Source organism: Mauremys mutica, chromosome 2 (genome assembly GCF_020497125.1).
Source record: "Mauremys mutica isolate MM-2020 ecotype Southern chromosome 2, ASM2049712v1, whole genome shotgun sequence".
NCBI classification, from domain to species: Eukaryota; Metazoa; Chordata; order Testudines; family Geoemydidae; genus Mauremys; species Mauremys mutica.
Window position 1 is genome coordinate 288615487 of NC_059073.1, and position 25696 is coordinate 288641182.

At 43.6% G+C, this 25696-nt stretch overlaps 1 protein-coding gene across 2 annotated transcripts; it reads right to left on the reverse strand.

Annotated features, from left to right (window-relative positions):
- Positions 1-1449: 1449 nt before the first annotated feature.
- ARF1 (ADP ribosylation factor 1) lies at positions 1450-23792 on the reverse strand. 2 transcript variants are annotated; one of them, XM_045005794.1, is made up of 5 exons: positions 23638-23792; positions 7004-7188; positions 5800-5910; positions 4853-4977; positions 1450-2945 (listed from the first exon to the last, which is right to left on the reverse strand). In XM_045005794.1, exons 2-5 carry the CDS (start codon positions 7149-7151, stop codon positions 2784-2786), a joined length of 546 nt encoding a protein of 181 aa, XP_044861729.1. In that variant the 5' UTR covers positions 7152-7188; positions 23638-23792; the 3' UTR covers positions 1450-2783. The 2 variants fall into 2 exon arrangements, 1 of the variants encoding a protein (XP_044861729.1); XR_006576980.1 differs by lacking the exon at positions 23638-23792 and having other exon boundaries at positions 1450-2545; positions 2689-2945.
- Positions 23793-25696: the final 1904 nt, after the last annotated feature.

Here is a 25696-nt window from a genome sequence, read left to right on the forward strand (position 1 = left end):
TCACTGTCAGGGGAGTGCTTAGCAGCTGATCCCCCTCAGCTGTGGCCTGTGGGGTTAATTAGCCCCCTGCTCTCTCTGCAGGAAGCCTTTCCAGGCAATTGCAGGGGTAAAACACCCCATCACAATGAAACAAAACAAAGTGAATCCAGCTTAGGCCCCAGTATCTCCTGCAGAGCGCTCACAAGCAGAGCAAGAACTTGCTTGCATCAGCTCTGGCTGAACAGGCAGCCGTGCCGGATGGCGCTCATTTTGCCCTTTCCCCAGCGTTCTTTGCTGATCACACTTCGCAATGGCAAAAGGAAGAGTCTTAGGCCATCAAACTGACACCCTGCCAGGGCAGGATTGTTTTGTTGTTGCAGAAGTGAAGTCAGATCTGAAAGTGGAGTTTGGATTAGAGTTCAGGGACAAGGGGGATATTAACAGCCATTTTAAAAATTCCTGCTCAGACCATTTCTGTATGCCCTCGAATCCAATGCTTATGCACCCATTTCCTCCTCCTGTCTTCCCCCAGCCCAACCAGCTCACCTACTGGTCCATCCACAATCAATTCTCCCACTCCACTTGGCCAAGCCAGCCAACCCCACCCAGATCAGAATACTGCCCCTGCTTAGAAATCGCTCCAGCCCCCAGGCTGAGTACTTGTCTCCTCCTTTGTTCTGAATCCCCCCAGCTCACTGGATTTTTCTCAACATCAAACTTCCCTTCCCTCCCCTCTCTGCTGAAGCAGGAAGCAATTGCAGAGACCCCAGTGCCCACAGGAACTAATCTGAAATCAGCACCTCAGAGGCATTGTTGGCATCTGCTGTGTCTACTTTCTTAAGCCAATGTACTGCAGTATTTCTTGATATGGCTTTGCTCCAGCCCACAGCCAGGTTCACTGCAGTCCCCCAGAAACAATTACAGCAGCTATGCTATAATGTGTGGTTGACAGGTTGATTTCACCCCAGAACTCCTTAACCAACCTCCAGGAGACACTGTTGGGATGCTGAAATTTTATTAACCATCTTGTTCAACTAAGAGAAGGCTTATTTTCAGATCCCACATTGTTACTGCTTAGAAGTACGACAAGGGGTAGATTAAAATTCAGTGAGCAACCCCCAATGGATTTCAGCAAATTTAAGGCCCAACACCTCTCTGAGAGGATTCCTTACTGCTCAGGTAGAAATGTGACCCATAGTACAGGTCAGGCAGTGATGCAACTCAGCATGCCACAAATCTCTGAATCTTTAAATCAAGAGTAGATGTTTTTCTAGTAGATCTGCTCTAGGAATTATTTTGGGGGGTTTTATGGCCTCTGTTATACAGGAGGCAAGACAAGGTGATTCCAAGGCTGGAAGGGATCATTGTGATCTATGAATAATACTAGTGCAAGTTTCAGGAAACATTTTATTTGACAAATATTTCTTTATGATTCTGAGGTGATCAAATAAACAGCAAGACATAAAAACATGAAATAGTTAAGAGATTTTATTCTAATAGCTTTAATTACAGTGCTTGTTTGTCAAAATGAAAACTGAAACAAGTATACAAAACAGTTTGATTACTAATTGTGTATTGAAAGCATACAGGTTTCCGCAACACTAAACAAACCAGTTCTCATAGTTCCTCAAGTTTAATGTTTTCAACAGCTCCAGCTTCTTCAGTGTTTATCAAAATACAAAAGAAAAAAGTAAAGAGATCTTTTTCTGATGGCAAATCTGAACCTTGCAGTATGAGGGATGCCCAGGGTTTTCACACATATACAGATATGGGATTGTTCCAAAATGGGATTGAATACTTCTAGAATGGAATGACTCTCCAGACTCTCATGCTTTTTTCTAGACACTATACCTAGATGTTTGGTGAGTTTTTCATGGCATTTCTTATTTACGTACAGTACTTTCTGACTATAGAGCTTAGGACTGATGTAGGCTGTGCTTTCTGTGGAAAGGTTTTGCCTTCTGGAGTGGTTTACACACAAGAAAAGTACAAAACACTTCACATAGAATGTAACAGGTTAAAAATGTGAACCTCCCAGAAATTACTGTAGTCTGATAGAAGATCACAATATCAACCTTATCTGAAGCAAAATACAGTGGTTTAAGTTGTATGAATAAATTTGCAAACTGCTTTAAACCAGTTCAAACAAACCTTTGAACACACATGCTATGAACTACAGAAAGATCCAGAGATCTCGCAGTTACATAGATCTGTATTTTAATCAGATTAAGCTTGCTTTTATTTCTGCTTTGCCATGTCAAAAGAATTAAAAAATCACTGGTATTCAAACTGGAATCACAGAAATTATGTCCAACACACTTCTTATGTGTTCAAGTGTTTTACTTTTCTGTAGCTATTTAAAAAATAGAGTTCAGGTTAAAAACCAACCACCAAAATGGATCTCACCTCAGCTCTCACAACCCAACAGGGACAATCTTCAGCTCTATTGCACATTGACTACTGGCAACCCATATGTTAATCCGCTTAAATCCCTTCCCAGTACTAAACAGTGAGTTGATTCTTTACAATAAAAAAGCTGAGTAATATTGCATAGGAGTACCAGAAACTGCCTCATTGGAAACAAAAACTATTTACATTAAATAAGAAACCTAACTGTTTTCAGGCTTGTACTTGCCACATTTACAGCATGGTGCAATACATACTGTGACAAAAGTAATGAAAACAGCTTCCGGCACTCAATACCACAAAGTAGCACAGTTTGCCACATTAGAGTAAAGCAAAGGGCGAAGAGGAGGAAATAAAAGGGAGGGGTGGAAAAAGAGGGAAGAGGAAGTTTGATGGTTTCATTTCTGGTTTCGGAGCTGATTGGACAACCAGTCCAGTCCTTCATAGAGCCCATCTCCGCTAGTGGCACAGGTTGCCTGGATATACCAGTTCCTGTGACGAAGAGAATGGAGTCCAAGTTTGTCTGTAATTTCTGCTGCATTCATTGCATTAGGGAGGTCCTGAATGAGGGAAAACAAGGAAGTCATTTTCCACTTAGAAATCCTTTACATATTCCAGTTAAAGTGTTCACATATGAGAAGGTACGAAACCAAGGATAACTACCTCCTTAAATGAACACCAGAAGTATTTGCATAACCCCTCAGTATGTAACTATCCTGACTAAATATGAGTTTTCAGAAAAAAGGATTTATTTCATCCTATGAATGAAACTGCCCCTGAAGTACTGTATTGTATAAGAAAAAGGAAGCTGATGATGCAGAACTGAAATGCAGACTTCATTCTATCAAATGGAAAAGCAAGGATACCTAATGATTTACCTTTTTAGTTAAATTAGCAGTTAAATTTTAATTTAGCAATTTTCAAGAATTTAAATTACACCTTTGAAAATCTCCGCTCTCAGGTTAAGATTCTGCTTTCTCTCAGCTGTCAATTTAAAGTAACAGCTTTCTGTTTAATCTTAACTCTGGTAACATGCTTTTTAAAAAAGGGAATCTTACAGTCAGGGATCAAATTAAAAAAAGTGGTGGAACGCTATTCAAGCGGTCTACAATTCTATAATTGCTGGATGCTTCTGCCAAGAGATCAGCAGCAAAATGGTTAATGTCATTTAAACTCACTAAGATTCAGAATTAACATGCACTGAGAAGACAGTTCACACTTCAGGGTTATTGTTTCAGGCTACCTGGGAGATCTCACAATGTCAGCTCCATTTATTCAGAAGGTTCTCTTCAAAGTTGAGGAAATGAGATTTTTCTGAAAAGCTTAAAGTGCCGTTCTGAAGAGCAGGTACATAAATAGCACTCTTAACAGCTCTGCTCCCTGCCTACCTTCAGTTTTAACAATGACAACTTATTGCTTTTAATAGCTGTAGCCAATAAAGCTGAGTCAGCTGAATTCTATTTTTATACACAGAAAAGTTAATTAGTTGCATGTGTTCAAATTTACAATAGTTACATGAGTTTTAAGGAGGACCTAATCTGGACCAAGCCAAGCACTACTGGTGGTGATGCATGAGACAGAAAACCCAGCTAGACTGAGTCTATGGGGAGTTTGCAGAGCTTGCCATTCAAAAAAAAAAAATTAATAGTTTTTTTTGTAAAGGGATACCACAAAGGCAGTCAACTGACTGAATTTTTGTACCTATTACAAGACACCCCTAAATTTACCATAACTTGGGGGTCCCCAACGCAGTGCCCGAGGGTGCCATGGCACCTGCTGGGCATCTATGTGCGCCCGCGTACTGGCCGGCGGATAAGCATCTGCTGAAATGCCGCCGAAAAGCAGCGTCATCAAGAGGTGTCGCCGCCAAAATGCCGCTGATTTTCGGCAGGATTTCAGCAGCGACGCCTCTTGACGTTGCCGCTTCTTGGTGGCATTTCGGCGGATGCTTGTCCGTCGGCCACAGTCCTCAGTGGCTCGTCATTTGGCGCCTGCCACCCGGAAAAGGTTGGGGACCACTGTCATAACTGATGCATTAGATAAACTACCTCCAGTTTATTGTATGCTTTGGCAGTGTTTATTTATAGTCAGTTTCCTGACTGCCTGGGGAAACTCAGACAGGTGCAATAGCAGAAAATACTTTTAAATTAACTTAAATTCAAGTTGGCAGCATTCTTTACTAGCAAGCTGAGAATTTGATGTGGAAAATTAGTGAGACAAATATAAAGACTTATGATTTCACTTCAATGGAGTCAGTTTTCAGAGAAAAAACACTTAAAATTTGCTGTAGCCAATGGAGCTACAGATCAGTCAATATGGCATTCTACTGAGTACTCTTTCAGTCTCTCACTAAGGAACGTTGAAGACTGCCATATCAGTGTACTAAACATTTTGGCACAACTATTTCATGACTTCAGATTTTTTTTTTTTTTAATAGAAGCCTTTAAGATCACTTGCTAACGCATACCTGTTTGTTAGCAAACACTAATAAGACAGCATCTCTCAGCTCATCTTCTGCCAACATTCTCATAAGCTCTTCTCTGGCCTCATTCACTCGTTCTCTGTCATTACTGTCAACCACAAAAATCAAACCTATAAAACAAAAACAATCATTACAAAAAAAAATTAGCTTCACACCAGAAATTCTCCTTTAAAAAAAATCCCAGTTTTTTCTGGTGGGCAGAGGGTAGGGGAACAATCAAGGCTAAAGCTGTAATATTTTGAAGTTTTAACAGAAGATAAAGCAAACAGCTTATCAATACGTACCACTCCATGCATCTCTGGCTACTACAATATCTTTTGTTTGAGATAATGACAAATCCCAACAAATGCTGACTCTGCATAGATTTCCTCCCAATTTTGGGCCAAGAACAGATTTCAAATTATATACACAGAACTAAAACTACAAAAATATTTTCAAAAACAGTGCAAGTTCCCTTAAAAAAGAATTGTTATAGGGGCAGGAGAGTTGCTACAAGACTTATTTGACGTGTTTTAACATCAATTCCTCTAGTTATCTGATGTCCTTGACTCATGGTTCTATGTTAGCTCTGTAGTAGATGACAAGTACTTAAAAAGGAGCCTATTTTCCTATATTCTCTCCATTAGTTTGAAAGCAGATTTTCAACTCTTGCAGAGGAAACAATTCTGGACTCTGGTTTTGACAGGTAAGCAGCAGAGCTGATTTTCAAGTGTTTTAAAGGAGCAACTGTTGTCATTTTTGCATCTACATTAATCTAATTTGGGAATTGAAACAAACACTGAAGATTTGGATTGGTACCCACTTACCAAACCCTTGAATGGACAGTTGTTTGATGCTTTGGCTTATGTTTTCATGTAGTAAGCAATTCAGGAAAAAGTTTAACATATGCACAAGTTTCTTTAACACAGACAGTCATTTAACTGAGGACCCACCTTGTGTATTCTGGAAATAATGGCGCCAGAGAGGTCTGATCTTATCCTGACCACCTACATCCCACACTGTGAAGCTAATGTTCTTGTATTCTACTGTTTCTACATTGAAACCTGAAATAGAAATGATCAATTTTTTTGTCACCAAGCAGGAAAATATACACTACAGTCTCCAATTCATGCTCAGAAGTTAATCATAAAAGACAAGACAAGTATATGAAGTTGAATTTAGATGCTGTAATTTCACACTTTTCCTCTCAAGACCTCAACATGGTTAAGACCCATTTCTCTTACCTTCCGATGTCCCCTAAAAATATACAGTAATGAGTGTCTATGACTGGCTCCTCAACTGAAACTTCTGCAGCTGGAACTGTAAGAGGAACTAAAAGGACTTTTAAATATATTCCTTAGTACCTTATCTTCAGATTTTATTGATTTGATTCTAACCTCTGACCAGTCCATCTCCCCAGAAGAGCCACTCTGTTTTTCCACCCCTACCCCCCGAAATGCTTTATGTTCATGGTGCCCTTAGCAGACAAAAGTTAGACAGACTTCCCCACCTATCAAAAGCTGCTCCACACCTTGGCCAGAAGGAATGAAATTAAAAGCAGTCATATGCTAAGTTCTCTATAAGCTGCGCAGCCACACAGCTGGCTATCAAGGGCCATGCAGGTGTGCAACCAGAGGTGCCTCTCCCCTGGCCCACCGCAGTGAGATAGGGCTGGGAGGAGTCCTTCCCCCCGCTCCACAGCCCTGGGGCAGCCTGCACCCACAACCCTCATCCCCAGCCAGAGCCCCCACTCCCCACCCCTCTGTCCTAGCCCCCTCCTGCATCCCAACCCTCTCATCCCCCGCCCTCGTCCATCCCAACCCTCTGCCCCCTCCTATACTCTGAACCCCTCAGCCCTTCCACCGCCACACAGCACCTCATATTGGCGCACGTAACAAAATTCATTGCACACAGTGATGTAAAAAATTTGGGGGAACATTGGTCATATGTTCTCTTCTCCTCCCAGGCCTAAAGAGGTACTGCTTCCACCCCAACCCATCAGAGGCAAACTGTCACTAGAGCCAAGTCAGGATGCAGCACTGCAACTGAGCCATGAAACCAGCAAAGCATGTGACTAACTAAAGACACTGATGTGAACATGTGTCACAGGGACCAGAATCTCAAAAAGTTTAAAAAAGCAAGCCAAGTGTATCTTACCTATAGTAGGGATAGTAGTTACTATTTCACCAAGTTTAAGTTTGTACAAAATAGTGGTCTTTCCTGCAGCATCCAGACCAACCATAAGAATACGCATTTCTTTTTTGCCAAAAAGGCCTTTGAAGAGGTTAGCAAAAATATTTCCCATGCTTGAAATAAGGTGTTCCCTCACTGGCCAATGAAATCTAGAGAGAAGAAATTCAAGACAATTAAAAGAAGAACATAATGGTTATACTGGGTCAGACCAATGATCCATTTGGCTCAATATCTTGACTTCTAACAGTGGCAGGTGCCAAATGCCTCAGAGGGAATCAACGGAACAGGGCAGTAATTGAGTGATCAATCCCCCGTTGTTCAGCCCCAGCTTCTGGCAGTCAGAGGCTTAGGGACACCCAGAACACAGGGTTGTGTCCCTAACAATCTTTGCTAGTAGCCACCAATGGACCAATCCTCCATGAACTTATTCAATTCTTTTCAGAACCCAGTTACATTTTTGGCCTCCACAACGTCCCCAGGCAATGAGTTCCACAGGTTAACTGTGAAGTGTGTGAAGAAGTACTGCCTTATTATTTTTTTAAACCTGCTGCATATTAATTTCATTGGGTGATCCCTGATTTATGTGCTCTGTGAAGGGGTAACTAACACTTAAACATCTATCACAATGGTTCTCAAACTTTTGTACTGGTGACCCCTTTCACATAGCAAGCTTCTGAGTGCAACCCCCCCATATAAAACAAACACATTTTTACATATTTAACACCATTATTAATGCTGGAGGAAAAGCAGGATTTGGGGTGGAGGCTGACAATTTGTGACCCCCCATGTAATAACCTCATGACTCCCCGAGGGGTCCCGACCCCCAGTTTGAGAACCTCTGCTCTATCACAACCCCCTTAGTCATCTCTTCTGAGCTGAACAGTCCCAGTCTTTTTAATCTCTCCTTACATACAAGCTAATCATATGTGTTGCCCTTCTCCGTACTTTCCAATTCTAACACCCTCAAAGAATTCTAACAGATTGGTGAGGCAATTTCCCTTTACACAAGCCACACTGACTCTTCTCCAGCATAATGAGTCCATTTTTGTGTCTGACAATTTTGTTCTTTACTCTATTTTCAACCAATCTGACTGGTACTGAAGTTAGGCTTAGCGCCTTGTAATCGCCAGGATTGTCTCTGGAGCCTCTTAAAAATGTGCATTATGTTAGCTATACTCCAGTCATCTGGTACAGAGGCTGATTTATACAACAGGTTACATACCACAATTAGTAGTTCTGCAGTTTCATATCTGAGTTTCTTCAGAACTCTTGGGTGAATTCCATCTGGTGTTATGTTCAAGTTACTGCATGTATAACTACTGACAACATTCTTCATAGTAACATGGGCTAAGAACAGCTATAGACTAGCAGCTGAACACATTCTAAGAAAGCTGTAAGGAGCTCACGGTATATTTCAGGATTTTAAAATGCACTAGATACAGATTAGTGGGTTCTTAAAATTGTTTTGCCTCAATATGGAAAATTCAAGCACTTTTTGACAAATGGGGGAAAAGGTAGTCCTAATTATAAGATAGCTACCATAAGTACTCCTGAATCTTTTGTTAGTGGGCTTACACAATGTCTTTCAATTACTGACATAGTCAGCATCACCATCCTTTTCCAATGCTGAAAAGTTGTACAAAAGCTAAGTATTAATTTTTAGTGAAAGAAAACACTGAAGTGTACATATGATTTATCAACATGAACAACACACTTGACTACTTCATCTTGCTCCAACGCTTTGTGTGTGTTACTCATAGCACATATATTTATCACTTTGAGGTAATGTACCATTCACTCTAAGATGGGAGATGGTAAGACCTGAGCCTTTTTTTTTTTTTTTTAAACATTTTAACATTACCCTGTTCACTAAACAAAATGCGGGAATAGAGAAATCCCATGACACAGCCCACCATGTCTCCCTGCTCTTTAACAGTTGCTTCCCTCCTCACCAGTGGATTGATTTATAAGAGGAAGACAATTTGCAGCATGATCATCATATTGGCTAAGGCTTTGCTAACCACCAAACCCGCATCTTTGAGACATTCTTCTCAAAAGTCGATCAACTGGTTTTACTGAAACTTTCTATGAGATATCGACTGTTGGTTGAGATTGGGTACGCAAAAATATCAGTCAAAAGGACAATATGAGAAAGTGATGGTGGTGTTAATCATTCTACTCTAATCCTCTCTATATATGAGTGAGCACTGAAGTTGGGATGAAAGTGGAAGACCAAAAAATAGCTCAGAATATGATTCTTTAGGATTTGAGGAAACTAGTGCTCACAAACTGTTAAAATACAAGACTAATTTTTAACAGATACCTGCTTTTCTACATTTAAGTCTTGACCCACAAGGTTACATTTTCAGCAAAACCTTTGCAGTTCACCTTTGTATCTGACACCCAGCTACATTTCCATTAAAAGGCACATTATGTTGCCATCAGCAAATTCAGTATTACATTCTAAGGATATGCAGTATTGTAGCTGTGCGGGTCCCAGGATACTGGCAAGACAAGGAGGCTGAAGTAATATCTTTTATTGGAGCAACCCTGTCTCTCACCAACAGAAGTTGGTCCAATAAAAGATATTACCATGTCATTCTAGGGATAGGAATTATTGCAGTTTACAGCAATAACAAATTCTTCTTTTCTAACAAATATCACTTTATGTTAGCGTTAAACCGAAAGCTGCATCCAAGACAAATTTTACCAGAGAGAAGGGGTAAGAACTTAAGGGCATTTAAAAACAAAAGCTTAATGTTTTTTACGTTCCTTAACCAGTAGATGGTGACACTGCATTACATTAAATTGGTGACATAATTCACTTTGCTACTGTTTTGCCTAGAAACTGAGGTCTCAAATGTACACTGATATATGCAGAGATGACCATCACTAATGGAAAATTTAAGAAACAAAATTAAATTTTAGAACAAAAAAGACAGCAGGAATATATAGTCAGAAACTGCATGATTTTTAGAGGATGTCTGTTTATTACAATAAGCCAAATTCTTTATATAATATGATGTGTACTTTGTTAACACATTACCAATGAATCAGTCATCTGAAAGTTTATTGCACATGTGCAGTAGGCAAGTGAGACTTATGATTGCCCCTCAAATTTAAGTAATTTTTAAGACAGTCCATGTCACAGAGCTCACCTTCCTTTTGATGACTAAAACATGCCAGTTATTACACTTCCCCACCCCCAAAATACTTAGCAATGAGTAATGCAAAGAGATCAGAATCTACCTTCAGTTTTTTAGCAACGTGTTAATAGTATAGTTTCACTGCATAACTCACTGAAGGTTCTCAGCAATTATGTTCTTAAAAATTATGTTCTAGTCTATACATTTAACCAAAGTTTTAAAAATAATTGTGGAATTACTGAATATTACTGAAGCCAATATATAAATATTTGAATTTAGACTAAATATGACTCAGTGTAGTGCCCAAGAAAGATTTGCACATCCCAGTGCCTTCTCTCAAAGGGATCCTTATTACTCTCAGAATGAGCAAGAAGCTATCGCTCTTTCACATTAGTGTAATGTGAATTCACACAGTGTAATGCTTCTGTTGCACCAATGTCCATGTTTTGCTTATTCCATGAATAGGAGACTTCAGTCTCGAGGGCTGTCATTCTGGAATCTTTCACCAACATTTAATTCACTTAAGTTTAATAAGATGTGGCATGGAAACTGTCTTTAGTGTTGGTTTTACTTCCAGTTAAAATTTGTTTCACTGTCATTGTTAAAAAGAGATGCTTTCTCTTAAGAAAACTTAATGCTGCTTTCATATTCCTTTAGAGCCAAAATACTGGGCTATCAGAGAGAACTGTAGCTCAATTTATGAATGTTGTATCAAACAGAAAGATTGTGGCATGACTCATTTGCAAAGGAATGCATTTCCTTCTTTCTAGAGCCCCTATTTCCTCAAAAGACTGTCACGAGTCTTCCAGACAAGAACAGGAGATGCCTCCTTTCGCAGCAGACACTGCCAATCCTTATTTGGCGAGAGGGGAGTGAATGACAGGAAGTGCTCCACTGGGCATGAGTATGCTGCCTCCACAGCAGCTCCCTACACCAGATTAAAAAAAGGAGACTTGGACTTTATTTTGTTATATAGGCATTTATAACCACACCCCCGTTGGAGGTCTGAGTACCACCACTATTAGGCTACTTTACAAGCCCTGTAAAAAAGTTAAGAGTAAATTTTTTAAAAACATTTTACACATTTAAAGGCATGTAACTCAATTTAGGTTATGACTATCTTGACAGCAGCCATTTAAAATTTGACTCTCAGTTAACATGTAGTTGAGATTCTTAACATCTTCCCGTGCCTCAAAAGAGGCATACAATCTGTGCTTGTCTTACAGTAACAAGTTTCTATGTTTACACTTGCATTCCATTGCTACTTCCCCTCCACAAACTAGAGAGACATAGGAGGATTTTCCTTGAATCCTTTTGGTGGCAGATAAGTTTGTGCTCCCCATTTAAGCCTAAATTAAAACTATCATCTTTCTGAGTAGTTTTATGACATCCACCTTTCTATTCAACTTAAGATTTTTACACTTTCCATTATGTCTCCACTTTAAAATGATCTTTTCTAGTGAATATAAACATAGCTCTTCTCGGATACAATGTATCCTTTACTACACTTGTTATCCAGTTCTCTATCTTGTCCAATATTCTCTATAGCAGCACCCAAACAGTACACAATACTTGAGATGATACAGCTGTAGTAGTTTCCATCCTTGTAAGAGTCAGAACTTGAAACATTTACTAGGTACCCATCCGACAGAAGCAAGACTTACCAGTAGCAATGCTCTAGTGAGAAACCCAGCCGCAAACCTGAGTTAATTATGCAATTCCTGATGCTATTCCTGGACCCTGCTTGGGGACTCTTCTGTATTTGCCTCTGGCTAGATGTCAGATAAACTTACCCCCTACCATGGCTGCTGGAAGGAGGGAAGATTCTATTATTTTACCCCTCTTCCAGTCTCCAATTCCCTTTCTGTCTCCTTCCACCAACTCATCTTCCATTTGTATCACTCACCACCCCATAATCTCTCTCTTTTTTCAGACTAGTTTTAGTGCTATTTTTACACATTCTCTTACATTAACAATAGTATTCAATCATGCCTTCTGTATCTTCACCTCTGTATAGTGCAAAGTATAACAGGGACTTACTAATCACGACTGGGGCATCTCGCACTATTGTAATAGAAACAGCGTCTTCTAGTTCTTTCCCCTAGCACATCTACTTATGAAGACTACAAGCCTAATTATTAACACTGACAATTTCTGAATAGTTATTCTCCACCCCATAGGGAGAGACCCTTACTTTTCATGGGTCTTTTTGGGTACGTTTACACTGCAATTAAACAGCTCTGCAGCCTGAGTGTCATGAGCCAGAGTCAGCTGACATGGGCTCGCCACACATATTTACAGTGTAGACATACCAGTGTTTTCTCATTCTCTTGCCCGTTCCAGATGTCTGGACATGTGACATTATGTGTCTTACCTGAGAAAAGGCAAACTATACTAGAGTGAGAGTCTTAACTACCCAATAAATGGTCTATTCTTAAGTAAAGAATCTTCCTCTATTCCGGTTTGTTTTTCTTCTAACTCAAGTTAATAGAGATCCCAAATATTACCACTGTTGACTGTATGACAGTCCAGATGAAGCTAGTTTGGTGGTCTCGGTCTAGTTCCCAGTGCACAGGTATAACCACCACAAGTAGTTCAGCTGGGGCTTGTCTACATGACAAAAGCTACCTTAATGTGGTTTATCCTTGCCTTTATATGCAGCCAAACCATATTCAGCACCACTCATTGTCAGCAATTGGTAGTTTTGTATTATAGGCAAGTCCCATCTGGCATCCTCAGAAGAGATACTAGAGAATGAACAGATTCTGTTCTCTTATCACCTGTAAGGGAGGGCCCCTCCAGGTCAGGGTTGGACAGATTGAGCTGCTGCTAAATGTGCCAACGGCGCTTTGTAGACACGATTTCAGCCTCCATGGATGTCAATCTAGTACCGTTCACCAGCGCTGAATATTCCAAAACACCCGTTGCTGCTCTTACTCCTGTTTTGTTGCTCCTCATTAGGCCGAGCCCTGGACTACACTACAAACGTATGTCAGTAGAACTATATCCCTCAGGTGAAAATCCACACCTGAGCGAAACAGTTATACTGACCAAACCCCTGGGGTAGACAAAACTCTCAATGGGAGGGCTTCTCCCGTCAATTTAGCTTTGCCACTCAGGGACGTGGAGTGCCTACGTCAAAAGGAGAAGCTTTTCTGTCAGCATAGGTAGAGCCTTCACTAAGCGCTACAGTGGGAGCTGCATCGCTGCGTGGCTGTAAGCGTAGACAAGCCCCCAGCACTACAGAGCACACCCTTACTCTGATATTGCATTCTATAGCACCTCCCACAAGGTCTGAACAGCAGTAGAAACCTGTTATTCAGGTTCAGTTAAGACCTTGTGTGTCATTGGTAAGCAATAAGAGGAACAAAGACTCATTTCTGGATAAGACTCTGCAAATTTATACCAGGAAGTAGAAGATCTCAAACTACAGGTAAATTTCTAGCAAGTGATGTATCTTAGATAAACTCACAGCAAAGTTAAAACTAGAGTGAATGAGTCTTATAGTAATGCTTTTACTATGCAGGATTCATTTTAGAAGTTTGCTCAAGTGGCAAGGCACCAAAGACAAGTGGCTTTAAGCATTACACAATCTAAAATAAAAGGGATGACACTAAAATTTACATGTTTAGTAGTGTTCTATACTTCTGCATCCATACCAGTTTTAATGACATTGTATTTTACTTGCATGCCTTTAGAAATTCAGTATGTTCCTGCTCACATGCTGTCCAATAGTTGTTGAATAAAGCCAGTCTACTAATTTTAATTCCAGCTATACTGTAAATCAGCCAAGAAAGGTGCATATTTGTACTGATGTTTTAACCGGGATTTAAGATCTTTGAAAACTGGAGTGCAATCTTTTAGTCCAGGGGTGGCCAGCCTGAGAAGGAGCCAGAATTTACCAATGTACATTTCCAAATAGCCACAGTAATACGTCAGCACCTCCCACTCCCCGAGGCTTCCACCCACCGGCAGCGCCGATCAGCGCATCCCTCTCCCTCTCAATCACCTTTTTCGTGGCATGCAGGATGCTCGGGGGGGGGGGAGGGGGAGAAGAGGGCACGGCAGGCTCAGAGGAGGGGGCAGGAAGGGGTGAAGTGGAGACAGGGCCTATCGCAGAGCCAAGGGTTGAGCAGTGAGCACCCCCTGGCGCATTGGAAAGTTGGTGCCTGTAGCACCAGCCCTGGAGTCGGTGCCTATACAAGGAGCTGCATATTAACTTCTGACAAGCCGAATGTGGCTCCAGAGCCACAGGTTGGCCACCCCTGTTTTAGTCTTTCATGGCACAGTTCCATTTGGCCATGTACAACTGATTCAACTTCTTTAATCGACTAAAAAAAAAGCAATTGTGATGTAAGCAGCCATTTCCTGTAACTATACACTGTATTAACAAAAAGATATTGTAAAATGCTTTAAGGCAACAGAGTGGGGAAAAACCTGTACATCCAACATTCTTCTGCCATTTTCACAATTTAAGGAGTAGAATGTTAGATGCAATACAAATCTATTTACATCTGTGCTCCTCCATAACAGCACTCACATGGAGCTTCAGCAGCAATTAAACTAGTGTTACACATGTTCACTATTTCAAACCATTGCAAGAAAAGCTACTGGGCAGGAGTATAAGCATCTTGCTCACAAACTCTTCTACTACTGATGACATCCAACACTGAAAAGATGGAAAGGCACTGCTAGCAAATAAGACTGACTGCAGAAAAGCTTAATTCCCTACTTCAGAGTACAAGCATGTCATGGGAGGAGTGGTAAATACACTGGAGGGTAGGGACAGGATACAGAGGGGCCTAGACAAATTAGAGGATTGGGCCAAAAGAAATCTGATGAAGTTCAACAAGGACAAGTTCAGAGTCCTGTACTTAGGACGGAAGAATCCCATTCACTGTTACAGACTAGGGACCAAATGGCTAGGAAGCAGTTCTGCAGAAAAGGACCTAGGGGTTACAGTGGACGAGAAGCTGGATATGAGTCAACAATGCGCCCTTGTTGCCAAGAAGGCTAATGGCATTTTGGGCTGTATAAGTAGGGGCACTGCCAGCAGATCGAGGGACGTGATCATTCCCCTCTATTCGACATTGGTGAGACTTCATCTGGAGTACTGTGTCCAGTTTTGGGCCCCACACTACAAGGAGGGTGTGGAAAAATTGGAAAGAGTCCAGCGGAGGGCAACAAAAATGATTAGGGGGCTGGAGCACATGACTTATGAGGAGAGGCTGAGGGAACTGGGATTGTTTAGTCTGCAGAAGAGAAGAATGAGGGTGGATTTGATAGCTGCTTTCAACTACCTGAAAGGGGGTTCCAAAGAGGATGGATCTAGACTGTTCTCAGTGGTACCTGATGACAGAACAAGGAGTAATGGTCTCAAGTTGCAGTGTGGGAGGTTTAGGTTGGATATTAGGAAAAACTTTTTCACTAGGAGGGTGGTGAAGCACTGGAATGGGTTACCTATGGAGGTGGTGGAATCTCCTTCCTTAGAGGTTTTTAAGGTCAGGGTTGACAAAGCCCTGGCTGGGATGATTTAGTGGGAATTGGTCCTGCTTTGAGCAGGGGGTTGGACTAGAGACCTCCTGAGGTCCCTTCCAACCCTGATATTCTATGTCTGTTAAAAAGTGAAAGCACCTGTAAGGAAGGCATTCTGAAGACTTGCAAAACCCTTAGCCAGCACTAGCAGTTTCAGCTGTTTTTCCTTCAATAGCTACAACTGGTAAAGAGTATCATTAATGTACATACACATTCTTGTGCACCACAACATGCTATTTACAATATAACTAATCAAAATGCCTTCTTTGTATAAAAAAACTGACCATTTTGAAGCCACAGCACTACTGGTCTGAAATGTAATATTAAACCTGTGATTTCAGATATGTATTTAAAATATTTTTCACAGCAGTCCTTTTCTCCATCCCCAACTGCCTATATTAGCTTTCTTGTCAATATAACCAAAATGTAATTATAGAAACTGCTTCTTGTGTCCAAATGTTTTGCCAGCTACTTAAATGCTTAACAGGTATAAATGACATGTTTATGAACCAATTCCCCTCCTCCCCCCAATAAAAAAAACATATCAAAGGCACTCTTCCTCATTGAAGACAAAGTAAAATTTTTATTTCCATGGACTTATACAAAGTGTTAACAAATGAACAGAGTGAGGAAAAACAAAATCAGAGAAAAATAGTTTTACTCAACTTCTTTAGTTTTCCTTGCGGTGGCTTGTAAGAATAGTAGACAAAATATTTAGAAGAGCAATTTTGAAGTTGGCACTATGCCTTTGACCTGTAAAGTACTGTTTAGATGTTGGGTCATTTCTAACTTTCACAGGGATAAACTATCTTAGAAGTTTTAGTGGCAATGTAATCTAGCAGCATAGTATTTCACACCTGAAATGGATATAGCCAGTTAAACAAACCTGCATGCTTTCTTTCGTACTTGAAGAATCTGTTTCCTTGCAGCTTAAAATGTTCTATTTCAGCAAATTTTAAAAATAGCTCTTGATCAGAACACTGTCAACTATGTAACTAAACTGACTCCATAGATGACTATTCAAGAACAGTTATATCCAACTATTAGTAGAAGTTGTTTACTGGCCTTTCACCTATGAAGCAAAGGATGAAAGACGGCTAAATAGGAAGTAGTTGTAACCAACTCAAAGAATTCTCTGAAGCAGGAATTATAGTTTTTGATTTCTAATTTTTTCTACTGAAATCAAGACTGCTATTTTCAAGATACTATTTACAAGACTAAAATTAAGCATAAGTTTTAGATCAGTATCAGAGGGGTAGCCGTGTTAGTCTGGTTCTGTAAAAGCAGCAAAGAATCCTGTGGCACCTTATAGACTAACAGACGTTTTGCAGCATGAGCTTTCGTGGGTGAATACCCACTTCTTCGGATGCATCCGAAGAAGTGGGTATTCACCCACGAAAGCTCATGCTGCAAAACGTCTGTTAGTCTATAAGGTGCCACAGGATTCTTTGCTGCTTTTAGATCAGTGTTTCTCAAACTGGGGTTGCTGCTTGTGTACGGAAAGCCCCTGGCGGGCCGGGCTGGTTTGTTTACCTGCCCGGGCCAATCGCAGCTCCCACTGGCTGCGGTTCGTCGCTGCAGGCCAATGGGGACTGCTGGAAGCGGCGGCCAGTAAGTCCCTCGGCCCGCGATACTTCCAGCATCCCCCATTGGCCTGGAGCAGCGAACTGCTGCCAGTGGGAGCCGCGATCGGCCGGACCTGCGGACGGGGCAGGTAAACAAACTGGCCCGGCCCGCCAGGGGCTTTCCCTACACAAGCAGCAACCCCAGTTTGAGAAACACTGTTTTAGATGTAGAAGTCATGCTAATTTTCAGAATTTTTAGTTTAAGTATGTATCCTCATCAGGAATCTAACTTTCTATGAAGTCTTAGAATTAAAGATGAGTCATGTACAAAGTATTTAAAGATGAGCTGCAAAGCAAGAGATGGTATCATTTAATACTCTCATCATGATGTATTAAGACTACCTCTACACTCCTCCTCTGCCCTTCCACCAACAACTTGTTACAATATATTAACCCCCCTTATCTCTTTCTTGGAGGTATTTCGCAAGATCTGTTGTGCATCTTAAATGGTTGATTGCACATAATGCCATAATCAGAGCTGCAACTTTCCCTATCTCCAACTGAAGGGGGTGAGAATGGATGCTGAGTTTGGAAGAGGAAGGAAAAAACAGGTAAAAAGTTACAGTACCTTGGTTATTTACCGACCAACATAAGGAAAGCAGAGACCTGACATTCCTGATGTTTCTAATGTAAAATAAATCATTCCCTTTGGAAAGCCAATTGAAAGCTGTCTATAAAGATACGGTACAGTAAAGGGAATTCTGTCTTTGCTTTAAGAATTCCCTTCTGTGCCCATTTCAAGTTATTCTTCTTCATGGTACCACAAGAGCCATCAAAATGTATTCTCTTCTTGCTAAGAGTAACTGAAGATTGATCTAAATGTGGCTTTCATGTTCTCCAAGACTTGACAAACAGAGCACTATGAATGAAACTAGGTGAAGAGTCATCCAGAGCAGATGATGCCAATCCCCAGATGGGCTGGATGAAAACACGTATACAGTAAGTTATTTTCAACCAGAAGTCGCATCTAAGCCTTTTAAAAGGAATGCAGAGGGCCACAACTGTTCTCAAATGCTTCTCCAAATGAACTGAACTTCTCTGCCAAACAACAGCAGCTAAATATCAGGACCAAATAAATGCAACTGCTGCAGGTGCTGAAGGCGGCTTAGCACCTCTTCAAATCAAGATGATGTTCTTCACTGACAGTAGATCTTACTTGTGACTTTGGCCACAGCTTCTCAATTGCTTCTGCAGGAGAATGAAACATAACTCCTAAAGAACATAGTTCACCTAAATCCCATTACATCTCTTCTGTCTGTTACAATTTCAGTAGACATAGGTGAATGTAAGTTCTTCTGGGAAGAGACCTTCTTAGCACTGTGTGCACACAGTGCTAAGTATAATGGAACCCGTAGGTGCTACTGTAATAGAAATAAATAGGTGGAACATGTGCATCAACAGTTAGATATTGCCCTAGTGCACTAAAGATTTAGTCATTCCTGCAGTAACGTGAACAGAAGTAGATTGCACAATGTTCTAGAACCCATGGAAACAAAAGATGGACCATTTAACATTTTACTCAAAAGCCACATCAGTCTGGGGTTCTTGTTTTCAAGTTCAACCTCATGCATGAGAAGCAGTGATGCACTTCTAAGTTTCAAAAATAAAACCCTGACCCACATTAAAATATTATGAACAGCTGGTGTATCACAAGACAAAGAACAGGGGTAACCCAATATTGTTTATCTAAAAAACAGGTGAACAATTTAACATATTCCATAGTAATCCAGTGAGTTCTCTCAACTTTTGGCAGTCCACATTTTTTAAGTTTAGAGAGACTCAACTTCTGTATCTTCCTTTAAAAAAAGGTTGGCAAAAAATGTAAAGGAATTCACCTTACTGGAAGGATTTTGACTACAATCATGAGATTTCTGGGCAGAAGCAGAAGGCTCTTCTATTTTTTTCTTCTGGCTGTCCCCAATTGCCTGAAAGATGTCAGAGTTAAGTGTAGTCTGCTACCCAGTCAAGGCACATCTAAAGTAATTTGATTACAGCTACATCTGCTATTAAATATGGTGAAACCTAAGAAAACTGTGCTCAGCCTAACCAGCAGAAAGTGTTGACGACTTCCACTTAAATAGAATGTGGCTCAGACTTACAATAGCAAAATACTTATATACTTTAAAACTGCTCAAGTTTTAAACTACACCTCTACCTCGATATAATGCTGTCCTCGGGAGCCAAAAAATCTTACTGTGTTATAGGTGAAACAGCGTTATATTGAACTTGCTTTGATCCGCTGGATCGTGCAGCCCCGCCTCCCCCACCCTGGAGCGCTGCTTTACCGCGTTGTATCCAAATTCGTGTTATTTCAGCGTAGAGGTGTATGTGTCTGACATACTACCCCACCCACTATATGAGTTCAACACTATGACTAAATTCACCCTAGATACTGTGAATAAAGTCAAGTTAAAGAATAAATGAAACAAGATTGGTGGTTGACATGACCAATCCAAGAGCCAATTCTCAACTGATTGTTTGGATCAAGATCAGCATATGAAGAGGAATATTAGAATTGAGACATCAGCAAAAGTAATATATATTCACACAATGTGTCCATGTATTAGAAACAAGAAATAAAATTAGATACTTGCAAGCAGCAAGAAAAACTGCCGAATAATGCAGAAAAACAGCTGTTGTAGCAGGAAGCTGATTCAAAACTTTTGCCCATCAGTAAAAGGAGAGCATGATAGCTGGGGATAGTGGTAGCTGTAATACCAGCTCTTCAGCTTCCACACTTACAAGGCCTTCAAGGGGGGGGGGGGGGGGGGCGAAGACACCTGCTTTTTTATGGAATCTCAATTTTATACAACTATGGCTACATGAGAGCACTTACAGCAGCGCAGTAGCACCAATGGAGCTGCATCACTGCAAGCTCTCTAATGTCACTGCTCTAAGCAGATGGGAGTCTCCTGTGCACTTAACTAACCCACTCCCAATGAGTGGCAGTGACTATGTTAGCTGGAGCTCTCCTGCTGCCATAGTGCTGACCACATTGGTGCTTAACTAGGCACAAGTTATGTCGCTCAGGGGGGTGGCCAATTCACGCCCCTGAGCAACACAACTTATGTTGACTTAAGCTGTAGTGTAGCCATAGGCTATGTTGACCAAATGTACCCATTGTAAAGAATCCAGAATACTGAAATACTCATGAGAATGACCTACACATGATAAAATATTTTGTAACAGATGATGAAACTAAAGTGTAGTTCTACTCTGCAATGTAAATATTGTCATCTCAGTGATTTTCTACTGAGCAGGTTTGATAGGAAAAAATTCATTTCACTTAACTCGCATCCTTCTGAACTCAACCAATCTTGTTGTCAAGATGGGTTTCTTTCCTTCTTCCACCAATGTATGTAATAAGGGTTCTGCGGGGTAATTATGCCCTTAGTTGTACTCATGCAACCCTAGTTCCCACAGACAGTTTTACATGGGGTAACACACTGAACAATTCTGATGAGTCACAAAAAGGAAGAGAATCCAGTCTACTCCTAACTCTGCTAGCTCCAAAGCCTAAGACAAATCTCCATTTTGTCAATATACTCAGCAAGTATGACTCAGACCTACACAAAAGATCTATTGAGTAAGAATGTACCACTTTTACAGTCCCTTTTCAGATAAGAATGCAAAAAAAAAAATAGTACTTTCAGATAACTTTATACAAAGGGATTTGCTGATACAGACTGATGTTGAGATGAGTAACAGACACTATACCTGATTCAAGGTTCTTGAATTAAGAATCCATGGCAAATAAGTGGACACCATGATCTGTCAAGCCACCTATTTATGGGCACAACCTACCCTGCACCTGATTTTTAAAATGAGTTTTTTAACCAGTGTCCATTGCTGTAGCACCCAAAGCTGCTGAGTTTGTAGAAGTGACATTTGTTTAAACCATCTCTTGGTTTTGCTGCTCTGGCAGAGCAGAGGTGTCAGTAAGCATGACAAATGAAGACAGTCAAGCCAGCCAATTTAAGAGCTTCAAGTCAGGTAAATTTCCTCACCTTTTCATCCAGGGCTACCATTACAATAATGGGTTGGGGGAAGTAGTCAGCTCCCAAGCTTTGCTACAATTATGGGTGTCCAGTAGAGGAAATAATGGCATCAAACTAACCCCCTAAGTACATTTTCAGAAAATCCCTTTCCTTCCATACCTACAAGCTTAACCCTGTATATAATGGTACCATTTTGAGTAGAAAGTCACAAAGAACTAAAGAATATTTGGAGAAAAATTCTAACTCCCTTAAAGGAAGAAAATGACAGGGAATACCCAAATTCGGATAAAAAACTGCCAGGTTATTAGAGTGGCAAAAATAGTAATAGAATTGTTCTGCTACATAAACTTAGAGAGCTTAAAGTTGAGTGATTTGTCCATTTCTCATCGGTACAACAGGGATAATAATGCTCTTCAAAGAGGTATTGTGAGGCTCAGTGGTTGCACAGCAAAGTTCAAAGTATTATCTGAATAGTTAATATTTCAGCTATAGATGAAGCTGAAGGAGTCAAAATAAAATTTATGCATACACTCAGCCAACCTGTGGAATTTGCTTTGGTAGGCCAAGTGCCAGTCAAATACTTTGACTAGATGATTGTGACAAAACAGTTTTAATGATACTAAAATGGAGTAAATCCAATCATGCCTCATAATCAATGACTTCTTCCGTGTAGAGCACTATACTCCTGGCAAGCTGAATTGTGGGAGGAGGTTACCTTCCTGGAGTGTCATATATGGGACACAGATAAAGGCAAATGGGATTTTATAGGCCAGCGGCTAATCTGTTATAAACAAGCCCGGCAAGCTGAGTAGGGTGGAAGGTTGACCGCCTGGTCACCCACCCAAGCAGTTGAGACTGGAAAGAAATTCTGTTCCAGGGTAAAGACAGCTACTCTACTTCTCACCATTTCATCCTATCACACAACCCGACCCAAGCACTACAAGAATTAAGCAATTATACCCTCGAACGTTTAATGAAGGCACATACTCAGCACACATCCCTGATCACACTCCCAAGACTGGACAGGCATTAAATACCTAAAGCAAGCCAAGAGTCTGAGGAAGAGGAGAATCCATATGCCCTGGGCCAGCTCTGAGCTACTCAGAGAGGGAGATCTGACCTGACAACCACTCCCATCCAACTCCCCCACTTGGGGGGGAAGAGTATGTTGGACATGTAGACCTGCCTGACAGGGCCAAGGTTGGGGAGTTAGGTCCATAGGGCTGGCCAGGCCAAGGTGGGGGGTTCTGGGCTGAGGGGGACACAGGTCGGGTGCCTAGGCCGGGCCCAGGCTGAGGGGGAAGAGGGGAGACAGGGCCTAGGCCAGGCCCAGACTGGGGGGGGGGGGGGGAGAAGAGGGCCCAGGCGGGGGGAAAGAGAGAGGACTTAAGCCGGGCCCGGGCGGGGGAGAGGAGAGGAGAGAAGGCCTAGGCCGGGCCCAGGCTGGGGGGGGAGGGGGGGAAGAGGGCCCAGGCCGGGGGGGAAGAGAGGGGGCTTAGGCCGGGCCCAGGTTGGTGTGCGGGGGGAGAAGAGGGCCCGGGGGAGGGGGAAGAGGAGGGCCGGGGGGGGGGAAGAGAGGGGGCCTAGGCCGGGCCGAGGCTGGTGGGGGGTAGGGGAGAAGAGGGCCCGGGGGAGAGGAAGAGAGAGGGCTTAGGCCGGGCCCAGGCTGGGGGGGGAGGGGGGGAAGAGCCGGGCCCAGGCTGGGGGGGGAGGGGGGGAAGAGGGCCCAGGCCGGGGGGGAAGAGTGGGGGCTTAGGCCGGGCCCAGGGGGGTGTGCGGGGGGCGACGAGGGCCCGGGGGAGGGGCAGAGGAGGGCCCGGGGAGGGGACGAGCGGGGGCCTAGGCCGGGCCGAGGAAGGTGGGGGGTAGGGGAGAAGAGGGCCCGGGGGAGGGGAAGAGAGGGGGCCTAGGCCGGGCCGAGGCTGGTGGGGGGTAGGGGAGAAGAGGGCCCGGGGGAGGGGAAGAGAGAGGGCTTAGGCCGGGCCCAGGCTGGGGGGGGAAAGAGGGCCCGGGGGGGGGGGACAGGGGGGCCGGGCCAGGCGGGACTGGGACCCCACCCGGGCAGCGACCGTTTGAATCGCTCGCAGTTCCCCGAGCGTCCCACGCTCCCCAGGGCGGGGCGGCCTGCTGGGCACCACGGGCCCTCAGCAGGGACGCGCCAGGCCGCCCCCGCTGCTCCGGGACACCCAGCAGGCCGGGCCCCGCCGCTCCCCCACCCAGCGGCCTCCACCCCCGGGCCCGGCCTCCCGCGCCGAACGACCGCGGGGGAGCGGGAGGGGAACGTGGCCGCTTACCCGGCGCTGGCTGCCCCCGGCTCTGGGTCGGCTCCCTCCTGCGCTTCTCTCGCGCTCCCCGCCCAGGCTCACAAGATGGCGGCTGCGGGCAGCCACGTCAGTGCCAGGGCTGCGCGGAGCACGACGGGTAACCGAGGAGGGGACCGGTGGGCGGGGCTCCCGCAGCGCCCAGGTTCGGCGGGCAGGCGCGACGAGGTGGCGCGCCGAGGGGGGCGGGGTCGCGGTATCCCCGTCGCGCGCGCCGAGGGGGCGGAGCCTGGGAGTAGATGGGGCTTTTGCCCCCGGCTGCCTTCGATCTTTGCCCGCCGGGCGGCGGCGGGGGCGGGATGTGACCGGCTTGGGCGGCTCTGGGGCAGAGCGGGCCGGGGCGTCTTGGTGGCGAAGCCTCAGGCGCCTGGCGACACACGTACGCCTCGCATCTGGGTGGGGTGACACGAGCGCCTTGCACCGCTTGTGGTGACACGCACATGGTTTGTGGTGATAGCACACCGCTTGTGGTGACACGCACATGGTTTGTGGTGATGTACATGCCTTGTGGTGACACGCACATGCCTTGTGGTGACGTACATGCCTTGTGGTGACACGCACATGGCTTGTGGTGATAGCACACCGCTTGTGTTGTTAGCACACCGTTTGTGACACGCACATGGTTTGTGGTGATGTACATGCCTTGTGGCAATAGCACACCTCTTGTGGTGACACGCACATGGCATGTGATGATAGCACACCCCTTGTGGTGACACGCACATGCCTTGTGGTGACGTACATGCCTTGTGGTGACACGCACATGGCTTGTGGTGATAGCACACCGCTTGTGTTGTTAGCACACCGTTTGTGACACGCACATGGTTTGTGGTGATGTACATGCCTTGTGGCAATAGCACACCTCTTGTGGTGACACGCACATGGCATGTGATGATAGCACACCCCTTGTGGTGACACGCACATGCCTTGTGGTGACGTACATGCCTTGTGGTGACACGCACATGGCTTGTGGTGATAGCACACCGCTTGTGTTGTTAGCACACCGTTTGTGACACGCACATGGTTTGTGGTGATGTACATGCCTTGTGGCAATAGCACACCTCTTGTGGTGACACGCACATGGCATGTGATTATAGCACACCCCTTGTGGTAACGCACATATGGCTTGTGGTGACTTGCACACCCTTAGTGACACACGCCTTATGGTGACTCGGGCATGCTGCATGCCTCGTGACATGCACACACCTCCTGGTGATAACACATGCCTTTTGGTGACATGGGCATGCTTCACACCTCATGGTGACACGTGTTTCATGGTGATATGCACCCGCCTTGTGGTGACAGGCATGCTTTACACCTCATGGTGACAGCAAATGTTGCATGACATGGGCATGCTACACACCTCGGGGTGACAGCACACGCCTCGTGCTCACATGGGCATGCTTCATGCCTTGCAGTGATACACAAACACCTCGTGGAAATAGCACACACCTCATGGTGACATGGGCACGCTGCACACCTCGTGGTGACATGCACACACCTTGTGACACACACATATTGTGTAACATGGGCATGCTTCATACCTTGTAGGACATGCATACATCTTGTGGTGAGAGCACACACCTTATGGAGACATAGGAACACATGTTCTGTTGTGACACTGGCACTTAATGGTTTGTGGCGACAAGCACGTGCCCTGTGGTGACATTGGCACACATCATGCCTTGTGGTGAAACATACACACCTTGTGATGATGGCCTGCTTCATGGTGACACACGTGGTGACACAGCACACATCACATCTGGTGACATGCACATGCTTCATGAAGACACAGATGTACTTTGTGCCTCATGGTGACACATTTAAGCCCCATGTTGCAGCACTGTCAAGTTCAGGCCTTGCACTGCCCAATGAACAAATTCATGCCATGTATCATCTTTTCACACTTGAGCCACCATATAGTCATTCATGCCTTGTTCATGCCTCACACCCTTCTTGTGAAATGGTCACACCTCAGGGAGACCTTCATGCCTCGTGAAGACAAGACCATGCTTTGTGGTTCGCAGGGGCCAGC

Coding starts and splice junctions, on each gene's coding strand:
- ARF1 (XM_045005794.1), bottom strand. CDS start 7,151: ATGGGAAATATTTTTGCTAACCTCTTCAAAGGCCTTTTTGGCAAAAAA. Junction 5,911..7,003: donor AACTACTATCCCTACTATAG/GTAAGATACACT, acceptor TTTCTATTTCAG/GTTTCAATGTAGAAACAGTA. Junction 4,978..5,799: donor TTATTTCCAGAATACACAAG/GTGGGTCCTCAG, acceptor TTTGTTTTATAG/GTTTGATTTTTGTGGTTGAC.